Below are 14983 nucleotides of genomic sequence, written 5' to 3'. Positions count from 1 at the left end.
TCACCCCAAACCATCGCAATTGGTTTAAGGTCGGGTGATTGTGGAGGCCAGGTCATCAGATGCAGCACTCCATCACTCTTCTTCTTGGTCAAATAGCCCTTACACAGCCTGGAGGTGTGTTTTTAGTCATTGTCCTGTTGAAAAACAAATGATTGTCCCACTAGGCCCAAACAAGATAGGATGGCATATCGCTGCAGAATGCTGTGGTAGCCATGCTGGTTGTTTGTGCCTTGAATTCTAAATACATCACAGACAGTTAGACAGTGTCCCCAGCAAAGCACCCCCACACCATCACACCTCCTCCTCCATGCTTCACGGTTTCACGGAGATAATCCGTACACCTACTCTGCGTCTCACAAAGACACAGCGGTTGGAACCAAAAATCTCAAATTTGGACTCATCAAACCAAAGGACAGATTTCCACCGGTCTAATGTCCATTGTTCGTGTTTCTTGGCTCAAGCAAGTCTCTTCTTATTTGTGTCCTTTAGTAGTGGTTTCTTTGCATCAATTCGACCATGAAGGTCTGATTCGCGCAATCTCCTCTGAACAGTTGATGTTGAGATGTGTCTGTTACTTGAACTCTGTAAAGCATTTATTTGGGCTGCAATTTCTGAGGCTGGTAACTCTAATGAACTTATCCTCTGCAGCAGAGGTAACTCTGGGTCTTCCTTTCCTGTGGCAGTCCTTATGAGAGCCAGTTTCATCATAGCGCTTCATGGTTTTTGCGACTGCACTTGAAGAAACTTTCGAAGTTCTTGAAATTTTCTGGATTGACTGATCTTCATGTCTTAAAGTAATGATGGACTGTCATTTCTATTTGCTTATTTCAACTGTTCTTGCCATAATATTGACTTGGTCTTTTATCAAATAGGGCTATCGTCTGTATACCACCCCTACCTTGTCACAACACAACTGTTTGACTCAAATGCATTAAGAAGGAAAGAAATTCCAAAAATGAACTTTTAACAAGGCACACCTGTTAATTGAAATTCATTCCAGGTGACTACCTCATGAAGCTGGTTGAGAGAATGCCAAGAGTGTGCAAAGCTGTCATCTTGGCAAAGGGTGGCTACTTTGAAGAATCTCAAGTATAAAATATATTTTGATTTGTTTAACCTTTTTTGTTACTACATGATTCCATATGTGTTATTTCATAGTTTTGATGTCTTCACTATTATTCTACAATGTAGGAAATAGTAAAAATAAAGAAAAACCCTTGAATGAGTAGGTGTGTCCAAACTTTTGACTGGTACTGTATACAGAATAATTTCATGTTCAAAGATAATAATGAGCCTTATGGGTATAGGCATATAAGATATTTAAGCCATCATCACCATTATACCTATTATAATAATTTACTACTTTTTTATCCATACAGTTATTGGATTTTCAAACAGGACTAACAACAGGTACATAACCCCCCCCCCCCCCCCAAAAAAAAAATTAGAACACCTATAATTATTATTATTATTATTATTATTGTCTGGCCCTAGTCGGTTCACTTTCAGTTTCACCAAATGACTGCGTGGTTTCTCTCGAGAGGGGGCGTATTTACGAAGAATCGAAACTAACGTCTCCAGACTGAACTTCCACTGCAATCCACGGTCCGTCACGAAAATCGTTGTATTTATTTTTATAGTCTGAATTTGAAAATCTGCATTACTATGTAGCATGTAGGCTTAAGTAAGCAGCCTAACTTACATGTCATTTTATTTGGAAAGGACCTGTAGGCCTACTCTGTCAGTTGGGAGTAAGTGGAGCTGGATGCAGTTTGTATTTGTACCTATGGGGGAAACGGCTGTGTAAAAGTGAAAAGGTGAACAGAGATGGGGGACAAGCAACAAGACTCAGTGGAAAGGTAAGTGACAAGCCATATATGTTTACGATAGGTTATACTAGGCTCGGTGGGGGTGTTGTGCCGAAACCTCCCCCCTGCCAGAATCCCCCCCATCGCGTGAACGCGCGCGCACTCAGTTCTTCATTGCTGTGACTTGCTGGAACGCGCACGCACTCAATTCTTCATTGCTGCGACTTGCCTGCTAGTTGAGATGTCTTATCACGTTCGGCTGCGTTTCATTTTATTTTTTTTATGTCGGTTTGATAGCGGGGAGGCACAAGTAATGACTGCAGTTTTCGTTTTGGCTATTTGTTTCAAGTGTATTAGTCTATAAAGAAATATCTTTGCCAAAATTCGTAATCTCTCCCATGTCTTATTCGACTTGTAGTTGGTCTGAAATGTTTATTGCGTGCCTACATTTTACTCCCTCCTCAATGTTTAATATAACACACATACATTAATTATTAATTTCGGTGTCCTATCCTTGCGTGAAGTTTGTCCTACAGAAAGTATTTGACTCTGATGTGTGCCACAGAAAGTATTTGACTAGCCACAAAATTAAGGAAATTAGAAGGGGGAGGGGGTTCGGGAAGTCTTTTTTTCTTGCCTGCCGAAATTCTGCCCCCCCCCCCCCCCCCTTCTATCTTGGGACTGTTAGGCCTGGCTTCAGAATAATTTTGGTAGCTCCTATTGACCAGCAGTGTGTGCTACAGAAAGCAAAACTAATGTATAAAGAAACATGCATATTTATTTTAGAAACATTTTGTAATGTTTAAGAAAATAATGATAATACACAAATATTATCACACAATAACACAAAAACATTACAGAAAGTTAAGTTTGTTAACAAACATTAAATAAGAAATACACATTTTGATTAGAGGTTGACCGATTATGATTTTTCAACGCCGATACCGATTACTGGAGGACCAAAACGAGTCGATACCGATTAATCGGCCGATGTTTATATATATATATATATATATATATATATATATATATATATATATATATATATATATATATTTGTAATAATGACAATTACAACAGTACTGAACGAACAATGAACACTTATTTTAACTTAATATAATACATAAATAAAATCTATTTAATCTCAAATAAATAATGAATTTGGTTTAAATAATGCAAAAACACAGTGTTGGAGAAGAAAGTAAAAGTGCAATATGTGCCATGTAAAAAAGCTAACATTTAAGTTCTTTACTCAGAACATGAGAACATATGAAAGTTGGTGGTTCAATATTCCCAGTTCTTCAATATTCCCAGTTAAGAAGTTTTAGGTTGTAGTTATTATGACGCAATCGTAATCGGTCAACTATTTCTCTCTATACCATTTATATTTCATATACCTTTGACTATTGGATGTTCTAATAGGCACTTTAGTATTGCCAGCCTAATCTCAGGAGTTGACAGGGTTGAAGTTATAAACAGCGCTGTGATCAAGCATTGCTAAGAGCTGCTGGCAAACTCAAAGTGCTGTTTGAATGAATGCTTACGAGCCTGTTGCCGCCTACCACCGCTGTCAGACTGCTCTATCAAATCATAGACTTAATTATAATATAATAAACACAGTAAGACGAGCTGTTGGTCATTAATATGGTCAAATCCGGAAACTATCATTTTGAAAACAAAACGTTTATTTTTTCAGTGAAATACGGAACCGTTCCATATTTTATCGAACGGGCTGCAACCCTAAGTGTAAATATTGCTGTTACATTGCACAACCTTCAATGTTATGTTATAATTATGTAAAATTCAGGGAAATTAGTTTGCAACGAGCCAGGTGGTCTAAACTGTTGCATATACCCTGACTCTGCGTGCAATGAACGCAAGAGAACTGACACAATTTCTCTAGTTAATATTGCCTGCTAACATGAATTTCTTTTAACTAAATATGCAGGTTGAAAAAAATATACTTCTGTGTATTGATTTTAAGAAAGGCATTGATGTTTATGGTTAGGTACATTCGTACAACGATTGTGCTTTTTTCGCAAATGCGCTTTTGTTAAATCATCCCCCATTTGGCGAAGTAGGGTGTGATTAGATGATAAATTAACAGGGACTGCATTGATTATGTGCAACGCAGGACAAGCTAGTTAAACTAGTAATATCATCAACCATGTGTAGTGAACTAGTGATTATGTGAAGATTGATTGTTTTTTACAAGATAAGTTTAATACTAGTTAGCAACTTACCTTGGCTCTTTGCTGCACTCGCAGAACAGGTGGTCAGCCTGCCGTGCAGTCTCCTCGTGGAGTGCAATGTAATCGACCATAATCGGCACCCAAAAATGCCGATTACCGATTGTTATGAAAACTGGAAATCGACCCTAATTAATCGGCCATGCCGATTAATCGGTCGACCTCTAATTTTGATATTTGCAAAATAAGATATAAAATGACAGTAAATCAAATATAAAAATACCATAAATAACATAAACAAATATTGGAAAGCTGCAACAGCTCGACTGAACATTTAGTCCACTTTTTATGGAAAGTTTTCCAGGTGATACCGTCACTGTCACGCCCTGACCATGGAGAGCCCTTGGTTCTCTATGGTGTTGAGGTCAGAGCGTGACTAGGGGGGTGTTCTAGTTTTCTTATTTCTATGTTGGTGTGCTTGGTATGGTTCCCAATTAGAGGAAGCTGGTAAGCGTTGCCTCTAATTGGGGATCATATTTAGGTAGCCTTTCTCCCACCTGTGTTTGTGGGATATTATTTTGTGTTTGTGCATGTGCGCCACGTAGTCACGTTTCGTTGTTCGTTTATTGTTTTGTTTTGGTGAAGTTTCACATGATAATAAATATGTGGAACTCTTCGTACGCTGCGCCTTGGTCCGTCTCTACACACGAACGTGACAGAATATCACCCCAACAAAGGACCAAGCAGCGTGAGAATGAGGAAACGATGTTTTGGACGTGGGAGGACATGAGAGGACACAAGACCCGTCCTTGGCGGGAGTCGCCAAGGAGCATAGGGGGACAGCGACAATGCCGGGGACCACGGCCACAGAAACCCCAAGATTTTTTTGGCTGGAGCCCTCCTTTGTGCCGGTGCCCAGTCTAGGCACGGCGTCCAACCCAGCTCCATGGCCGGAGCCCTCCTCTGCGCCGGTGCCCAGTCCAGGCACGGCATCCAGTACCGCTCCAAGGCCGGAGCCTTCCTCTGCGCCAATGTCCAGGCACGGCGTCCAACCCAGCTCCATGGCCGGAGCCCTCCTTTGCGCCGGTGCCCAGTCTAGGCACGGCGTCCAACCCAGCTCCATGGCCGGAGCCCTCCTCTGCGCCGGTGCCCAGTCCAGGCACGGCATCCAGTACCACTCCAAGGCCGGAGCCTTCCTTTGCGCCGATGCTCAGTCCAGGCACGACGTTCAGTCCGACGCCATGGCTGGATCCAGGGCCTGGGCGGGGGCTACGACCCGCACCGGAGCCGCCACCGACACTAGTCACCCCCCCTACCCTCCCCATCTGGTTTCAGGTTTTGCGGCCGGAGTCCGCACCTTTGGGTGGGGGGGGGGGTGGTACTGTCACGCCCTGACCATGGAGAGCCCTTGGTTCTCTATGGTGTTGAGGTCAGAGCATGACTAGGGGGGTGTTCTAGTTTTCTTATTTCTATGTTGGTTTGCTTGGTATGGTTCCCAATAAGAGGCAGCTGGTAAGCGTTGTGTTTGTGGGATATTATTTTGTGTTTGTGCATGTGCACCACGTAGTCACGTTTCGTTGTTCGTTTATTGTTTTGTTTTGCTGAAGTTTCACTTGATAATAAAAATGAGGAACTCTTCGTACGCTGCGCCTTGGTCCGTCTCTCCACACGAACGTGACAGTCACCTGGAACTCAACCCTAACCTAGTCCTGACAGGCAGCACAGACATAATCCTCCAATGATGGGATGGTTTTCATACAGGACTGGTGGAACCATCGTGGGCAGCAGTCACAACCAATCTGAAATTTATGATGAAAAATGTTAATATATTTAAAACATTAAAAACATTTTATTGAATTACAATCATTTCATTATCAGAGAAAGTGGATGATACTATCTCCAGAAATATTACTGCTTATACAAATTCGTAGTCCTAAAAATGTGCCTTTAGAAGTGAACAAGCAATCACCCAGTTAGTGTCTTCCTCATTATTGTCCACCTCCCCACAGAAGTGGCACAGTTAGCACAGGTCATCTAGCAAAACATAATCAAGTAGTTTATACATCTTTACATGCATTTTTTTGAGCAAACAGGGAACAAGGGAATAGTATAGGTTTCTTGTAACATCATTATTTAAATACATGTGTTTTAGTGGTCATCTAGTCAGAAGTTGGATCAAAGACAACCTTGAAAAATCCATATACATTTTTATTTTTAATGTACAATTATATTAATTATATTATCTAACATCTGAGAATGGGCAGGCAATCCCTCGGATGAAGAGCATCTCCGTCTTGCTGATTATGTGCTGTCATCCACGTGGAAATGTCACCTGCATATCTGATGTAGGAAAAAAGAGAAGAGATAAGTTGAGTGTCCTGTGAATATGTTTATGTATATGTACTGTACATGTGTATGTATGTGTATATATATTTTTTATTTTAATTTCTATTATTATTATAATAATTGTGTTTTGTGGTTCAGGGGTGGGGGGAGGTTGATGGGGATGGTGGAGGTGCTGGGGGTGTCCTATTGAGGGCTAAGAGACCTATTGGGGAGGGGATTCTTCATGGAGGCACATTCAGTCATAGTTTTGTTTATTATATTAGTATAATTCTTTTTTTAATCTTTTTTTTCCTATTATAACAGTTTACTGTGATTATGGATATGCACACATGTTGACCTATATATTTGAACTTTATTTTTCGCCCAGAGTACAAATTTTTGATTTATTGTTGTTATTATTTTAATATTACTACTGTACCTACATTCTTAAAAACTAAAACAGGAAAAAAGTGTAAAAAAAAATGTAGGAAAAGCCATAAGAGAGAAAAGCACGATGGGATGGGGGATTGAGAGATGGCTAGAGAGAACAGTTAGAGCTCTCTGAAAACTATTATTGCTGAAATAACCACTTCCCTTTGTGACTAGAGTCTAATACTTCCTGTGGCACACATCAGAGGTCATGATAGGTCACCAAAAATGATTCTAAAGTGTGCAGGGGCGGAAATCACGGGGGGGACACGACCCCCCCATCCTGGGAAAAATATGATTTGTCCCCCCCAATATATCACTGAAACATAACTATGTAATTTAAATAATATTAATAATACGCAATGAAAGCAATTGTGCTGATTATAGACACTTAATAGCGCGTTTTTAAGTTTCAAAAGATTGCAACCCCCCCACCCTTTGCCTCACAATGGTTTGATCCACTGCCAGTTCCTTACTCGGTAACAGAGAGGCCGTATCTACTGTCTGAAAGGCACTCAATGCACGTAACTGAAGTGAGGTTAATCCAGTCAATCGCGCACACACACTAGCTGAATATGCAGAGCTAGCGCGCAAATATTAACTATTAAGCTAGCTAGTACCTATTCCATTTATGTGGCGTCGTCAAAGATGGAATCAGCATGCAGGGGATGTAAGTTAGTGCTTCAAAGTCCCTGTGATAAGGTTAGCGATAAACTGAAATCCAAACTGAACAGAACTATACTCTCTTCTACCATTGTCTTAAATATATTTAATGGTCTCGTTGCAAAAGCTAAATTGTCGCAAGTGAACTTTTATTTATTTATTTTATTTCACCTTTATTTAACCCGGGTAGCAAAGATTATAGCAAACACCACTGAAACTGAATTGGTGCTCGCTAGCTTTGCAAATTCAGCTATTGTTGGAAGCCAGCCAATATGAAACAAACTATTAAAATTACAAAAGGTTGCAGCATATGTTGTGTAAATGGTGAACTCATACAGCTGTCAACTCTTGTCATTTTAATCCGTTTCACATTTGCTAGCTACCTTTTAGATCGAAGCCCAAATAGAATGATTGAAGATGATAGAAGCCCATCTCCTACTGTAAATAACCTACACACTGTGTGTGTAGCCAGCCAGCCAGGTTGAAAAATGGCAGAAAAATAAAAGACGGACATCAGAGTATTTTTCAATACACCAAAACATATAGTAAGAACCCTAGTAGCCTAATATCTCAAAGACTAGTTGATAAAATGTTCATAAGAAAGAAATGAAATTCTAATGGAAATGTTTCACAATGATGTCATTAGGCAGAGCAGGCAACAGATGGCACACAGACAGCAGAGTTGGGGACAGATATGCAGGGACAGACTGGCAGACACAGGGAGTCTCAGGTAAGTTTGTTGAGTCTTTGTTTGGCAACATTATGAAAGGTTCTCCATTTTTTTTGACTTGTAAAATAGGAACATAATTGGAAAATGCCACGGATACCCCCACTCTCAACTTAAACTGGTGACTGAACTAAGATTTGTTAAAGGCAATGGTATTGCTGTTGTGATTAGTTGTGTAGTTTTGGGTACCGGTAGTTAGGAGTACGGCAAACACCTTATTTCTTTGGTTCCTCAATATACATTTATCATATTACAATGTAGGCTATGTTTTACAGCACTACTTTTGGTGTCCCCCTCAGGAATTGCTCTTGAGAAAATGTAATGTAATTGTCCCCTCCAAAGTTGATATCAGATTTTCACCAATGGGGGGGGGGGAGAATTTCGTCAGGCAAGAAAATAGGCTTGCCCCCCCCCCCCCCAATTTCCTTAATTTTGTGGCTAGTCAAATACTTTCTGCGGCACACATCAGAGTCAAATACTTTCTATAGAACAAACGTCAGGATAGGCAACCGAAATTAATAATTAATGTATGTGTGTTATATTAAACATTGAGGAGGGAGTAAAATGTAGGCAAGCAATGAACATTACTACAACACTACTAGTCGAATACGACATGGGAGAGATGACGAATTTTGGCAAAGATATTTCTTTATAGACTAATACACTTGAAACAAATAGCCAAACCTAAAACTGCAGACATTACTAGTGCCTCCCCCGCTATCAAACCGACATAAAAAATGTAATGAAACGCAGCCGAATGTGATCAGAAATCTCAACTAGCAAGCAAGTCGCAGTAATGAAGAATTGAGTGCGTGCGCGTTCACGCAAAGGGAGGGGCGAATTCGGTCAGGGGGGAGCTTTTCGGCACAACAGGGGCACAGTGGGACAACACCTGGTATGTGGTGGGTTTGATTCCTACACGAGCCACATACTGCACTGAATAGTGTTAGCGATCACTTTGGATAAAAGAAAGCATCTACTAAATCAGTGGCCATATTATTATAGGTGTCTGGCATTTTGTAAAGTCAGTCTATTTTCCCATTCATAATTGATTAACTAATACCTCTCTTGTGATCATCTTATGACACCTACATAAACAGGCCAGCAGATGGCAATAAGAACCAGACGAGTGACTCCCTCCAACAGGTTACAGCCTCTGGAAATTCCAAGAGGAGAAAGAAGAAGAGAGGAAAGAAAAAGAGGAGTGCCGAGAAGATGGAGGACAAGGAGGGAGAGATGGGAAAATCTACCCCATTGCAGTCTGTCTTGGTTCAACCACAATCAGAGGAATCTAACCCAGCCAAATTCCTATCAGTGCAACCTGACCCACCCTTAGGGCAATCTAATCGAGAGAAAACTACACCAGAGCAACCTATCCCAGAGCAACCCAAACCAGAGACACCCAAACTAGCACAACGTAATCCTGCCCAACCATCTACAGGGCATCAAAACCCAGCCACGCTCCCTTCAGCACTATCTCCACACCAGTCATCACCAGATCAGCCAGATCAGTCATCTCCACACCAGTCATCACAAGATCAGTCATCTCCAGATCAGCCAGATCAGTCATCTCCACACCAGTCATCACCAGATCAGTCATCTCCACACCAGTCATCACCAGATCAGCCAGATCAGTCATCTCCACACCAGTCATCACCAGATCAGTCATCTCCACACCAGTCATCACCAGATCAGCCAGAACAGTCATCTCCACACCAGTCATCACCAGATCAGTCATCTCCACAACAGTCATCACCAGATCAGCCAGAACAGTCATCTCCACACCAGTCATCACAAGATCAGTCATCTCCACAACAGTCATCACCAGATCAGCCAGAACAGTCATCTCCACACCAGTCATCACAAGATCAGTCATCTCCACAACAGTCATCACCAGATCAGCCAGATCAGTCATCTCCACACCAGTCATCACCAGATCAGTCATCTCCACAACAGTCATCACCAGATCAGCCAGATCAGTCATCAGAGTCATCTCCAGACGAGGAAAAACCTAAGAAAAAGGGAGATCCAAACAAACTCACCCTTCTGACCTGGAACATAGACGGCCTGGACCTGGACGATATCAAGGAACGTCTTTCAAAGCTACTGGACTACCTGATCAAGTGAGTCACATCAACACACAACACATTTCTTCATATAGTCTTTAGGATGAGATGTTTGTGTGTCATTCCCATAACCCACCCTCCCACTGCGTGGAGAGAAGCTGTGACTAATCGGAGGGAGACAGTCGTCACAGTTAATGAGATTTTGGCCCATTGCTTTTGAAGTCTGTCCTAGATTCATCTTCGGCACAATTTTCGAATTCACTTTTGTCACAGAGTAAATTATTTTTACCCTCCCTGTTAAAACTGCACATATGAACCTTTATTATCCATCAAAAACAATGTTATTTTTTTTCATTAACTTTCTGGTCAAGTCACAGAACAAAATGATATGTTTACAAGTCATTAAACAACATCTTAAGCAGTGAAATAGTGTTGTGTTGATTTCTCATGTTCTTTCTCCCTTGAAGGTACCATCCTGACATTGTGCTACTGCAAGAGGTTATTTCACCAATTTACCAGGTTTTACAGCAGGTTCTGAAGCCATATCATCTGTTGCCGGGTAAGCAATAGCATTATAAATACCTTTTCAGTCATTATAAGTCATTTGAGAGAATTTCTAGCTTTTCTTTGGCCAGATGTGGATTATATGACTGTAATTATGTACTTATATGACTGTGTTTATGGTTATCCTTCCTGTGTTATGTTGATATGGTCCATCCCAGGTAGTGACAGAAGCTATTTCACTGCCATACTGCTAAGGAAGTCCAGAGTTCAACTTCTGGAGAGTAGCTTAGTGAATTACCCTACCACAGAGATGAGGAGAAACCTGCTTATGGCCCATGTAAGAACACTCTACCTTGCTTTATCTTTTCCTGTCGTCTCTCATTCCATCAAATTTCATTAAGTAATAGAAAATGTGCACAGATATTCAAGTTACACATGCAGATCTCAAGTTATGATTCTGCCCTTACTCAGTGTCTCTCTGCTCTCACTGTCGTGGACCAGGTTTCTTTCCTTGGCCATCCGCTGTGTGTGATGACGTCCCACATGGAGAGCATGAAGCCCAAATCCCTGGAACGCCAGAACCAGCTGAGGACGGTGTGGAAGACAATGAGGGAGCAACCCCAGGACTGCAGCGTTATCTTTGGGGGAGACACCAACCTCAGGGACTGGGAGGTGAGACAGGGAGAGGGAGCGATGTGTTTGACATGTACATCATGTGTGTATGTCTGCAACATGTCTGTGTGTGTTTCCAGGTGAAGAACCAGGGCGGTCTACCCGAGAGCATCTGTGACGTATGGGAGTCCCTGGGCCAGCCGGAAGACTGCCGGTACACCTGGGACTGTGTCACCAATGACAACAAGGACCTCCCTTTCCCCGCACGCCTGCGCTTCGACCGCATCTTCTTGAGGCAGGCCGGCAAGGGGTCAAAGGTCAGCCCAGATGGCATGACCCTGGTGGGTCTGAAGAGGTTGGATGACTGTCAACGCTTTACCAGCGACCACTGGGGTCTCCTCTGCACCTTCGTCATAAAACCTCTCAGTCAAGCAACACCTGAATGATACAAAGGGAACAGTTAGCTGTCCATATCATGTCAACCAGGAACAGCATAGAAATCTTTGCCCATCTTTATGTACTTTGGGAGATTTCGACCTAGGATTATGGATTATGGGCACAGCAATACTGATTAATGAATTCAATTTCTATGTTTGGCAACTGCTGCTGTTCCAAGGCACACTTTTAATTTATCCAGCCACATATTTGTCTGTGCCAACAGGTTATGTACCCTATTCAAGGACACATTCATACTGTCTCTGGACTTGGAAGCAGAAACTTTATTGGCTACCCTCCAGGGTACAGTATCTGGTTATTTTCTATCACTGTTTTAAACATCAAAGCAGAATCAAGCCAATTTCACAATAAACTCATTTTGTTCCAGACAATTATTTGTATTGACCCACTTTGATATGACTTTCTATGTGATTTTAATTTGCAAGGTGTAAGCAAAATGCAAGATTATGTTATAATACTTTTATTGCATCAAATGGTTGTTTTAAGCAACAGAATAAGGGGTTGTTAGAACGCTCATCTGTGTGTGTTCTACTGAGGATGGGCCTCTGGAATATTTACGATGTCTTTGGGTGATACCTCATTCCAGAGCAAGAGTTAATGTTTCTGTACTGGGGTACCAGGGGGAGATGGCTCCAGTATGGAGTTGAGGGGGCAGACACTGGTCTCTACACAATAAGTTCTCATGTTTTTACAGAAGATACTGTCTATTGTGAATTATAAGTATCTTTCATACAAAATCTTAACCTTGTGACCCATTCCATACATCTGTTGTTTGTCATGTAGACTGAAGGAGGATGGACTTTGCTATAAAATGCTGTGGCTCCAACCAGCTGCTTGAGTTCTCAGTGATCACCTCCAGGGTTGATTACCGACCAGCTCCATTACTGCACTAATTAAATAATAAAGGTAGATTGTTTTGAAGAAATCTAAAAGTCTCTCCTTTTGATTACAATAATTCCACCACAAAGGCTGTATTGCTGTTACTGTAACAGATCTCTACCATTTTGCACTCACAAAGTGAACTTCTTGTGTATTAACAGCCTTACCCAACCATTCAGTAAAAATAGCACAGAAGAACCCCATACCAAACAAGTTAGTTCTGATTTCTCTCCACTAGAGGTAGCTCTGGCCATATTCCAGATCCACTCACTGCGCCAGACAGTGGAGGAAAATGACCTCCATAAATGACCTCCTTTATCGCATTAGGAATAAAGACAGCCCTATGAATAACAGCTGTCTAGCCCTGATAGCACCACCCTCACTGTGAGAGAGAGAAAGCGTGGTGCATTCATTCATGAAATGCGTGCTTTGTCAATGGTATCCATCGTGGCATTAAGCTGCCGAATCAGACACGGGAGAAAATACAGACACAAAACAGACTTCAAAATGTTTTTGTGACTACATGACCACATGTATGTCGTTTCCTGAGCCGCTGGTCTGGTTGAGACTGACGGTATCTGGTATCTAATGTTCTGTCTTGACTGTTTCTTTAAGGCTTTTCTCCTCTCTTGGTGTTCTCTATTACTGATAACCTCAATAATGAATGCTCTCTCATTGAAATGCCTTGAACATTTTGCTATCAATAATGTGCATCAATGGGTAAGCAAACAGAGCAGCTGACTCATGTATTTTTAGGGAGGGGTTGGTCGCAAGGCTAATGATTTGTTTTGACAACCATAGATCATGTTTATATTGCTGATAATATATTTATTGTGTTATTGTGTGCGTTAGGGTGACTTACTTCACAAAGTGTGTGAGTCTGTGCTTTTGAGTAAGTGTGTGTATGCGTCTTTGTGTGCTATTATGTTTATGATTGTGTGTGTATGCACACGTGTGTGTGTGCTTGCGCACGGTTGTATCGGTTTACTGTGGCTTTCTGTTCCTGCTCAGGTTGTTTCCTGAGTTATCTCCCCTAGGACCAGTGCACCCTCTTGTCTGTTTTAGATGGATGGCAGTATCTTCTGAAGGGAGAGAAATGGGTGAACAGGGCCCCAGTGTTTTCATTTGGAAAATTGATTGGGAGCTCATTTTCTCAGCTGTTTAATCCGAGCCGAATGGAAATATGTCGGCACAGTCTGCTGGAAATTAGGAGAGATGGCAACCTGTCAACGTGAGGAATTATTTGTTACTGGCGTGGCTTCAGCGAGCGGGTTAGCTTAGGTGTATATAAATGTACTAGCACATTCTCCATTAACATCCTCAGTAAAGAGCCTGTCAGTCAATCAGCCAGGTGCATTCTGGGACAGTAGCCAAAAATAGGTTTATTGTTTTGGGGAGGTACGGAGGATGACCTGGAATAGGTGAAAATCCTCTGTGTGTTATTAGACATCGCGCTCATTCTCTCATGTGATGATACTGTCTCTAGGAATGAAGACTAAAGCTGGTTGAAACGATCATGTCTATTTGTTTTATTTTCCAGGTTGTAACCTGACCAAAGTGACATACAGCCCTATTCAGGGATGCAAACTAGTCATCTTTCAGCGAAATTCGCTGTTTTGAATCCAAAATAGGTGACCTACGTGATTCGTGTAGATCCGATGATAAATGTTTGGGAGGGGAGGGGGTGTTGAATCAGTATTGGCTGTAAGCAAACGAGTGATGCACGTTTGGAGCAATACTAGTGGCTGTATCCAAGGCTCACACGGAACTCAAACCAGCTGCGTGCGTGCGCCATCGTGCACCATCATGTATAAATGTATTTTGTCCCCCCACACCAAACGGGATCATTACACGCAGGTTAAAATATCAAAGCAAACTCTGAAACAATTATATTAATTTGGGGACAGGTCGAAGTCACCCACGTGGGTATAACCAATGAGGAGCTGGCACGTGGGTACCTGCTTCTATAAACCAATGAGGAGATGGGAGAGGCAGGACTTGCAGTGCGATCTGTGTCAGAAATAGAACTGACTTCTATTTTAGCCCTTGGCAATGCAGACACTGGTTGCAGTGGGTGCAATAATTGAATAACATAGATTTCTAAATTTATTTTGCAACGCTTGCGCACGCGACACGAGCAGTGTAGTCAGCCTGTTACTAGTTACAGCATCAGCGTGCGCTCTGGAAAGGCAGCTTGTCAGTTACAGCAGCGTGTCACTTGAACAATAACAAAGAGGATTTGGAGGTGGAGGGTCCGTCAGGTCTGGGGCGGTGTGTCACAGCATCATCGGACTGAGCTTCTTGTCATTGCAGGCAATCTCAACG

At 41.9% G+C, this 14983-nt stretch overlaps 1 protein-coding gene across 8 annotated transcripts; it reads left to right on the top strand.

Annotated features, from left to right (window-relative positions):
- Nucleotides 1-1522: 1522 nt before the first annotated feature.
- Nucleotides 1523-12711, top strand: LOC106580462 (uncharacterized). Of its 8 annotated transcripts, XM_014161573.3 has the most exons (8): nucleotides 1523-1605; nucleotides 1723-1859; nucleotides 8061-8144; nucleotides 9242-10264; nucleotides 10675-10766; nucleotides 10930-11048; nucleotides 11213-11383; nucleotides 11464-12711. In XM_014161573.3, exons 2-8 carry the CDS (start codon nucleotides 1828-1830, stop codon nucleotides 11767-11769), a joined length of 1827 nt encoding a protein of 608 aa, XP_014017048.2. In that variant the 5' UTR covers nucleotides 1523-1605; nucleotides 1723-1827; the 3' UTR covers nucleotides 11770-12711. The 8 variants fall into 8 exon arrangements, with proteins under 8 accessions (XP_014017048.2, XP_045558550.2, XP_045558552.1 ...); XM_045702594.2 differs by lacking the exon at nucleotides 8061-8144 and having other exon boundaries at nucleotides 1530-1605; XM_045702596.2 differs by having other exon boundaries at nucleotides 1548-1859; nucleotides 9288-10264.
- Nucleotides 12712-14983: the final 2272 nt, after the last annotated feature.

This window comes from Salmo salar, chromosome 02 (genome assembly GCF_965601325.2).
Source record: "Salmo salar chromosome 02, fSalSal1, whole genome shotgun sequence".
Classification (NCBI taxonomy): domain Eukaryota; kingdom Metazoa; phylum Chordata; class Actinopteri; order Salmoniformes; family Salmonidae; genus Salmo; species Salmo salar.
Note: the sequence above shows the minus strand (reverse complement) of the source record. Positions and strands in the feature narration are given on the sequence as shown.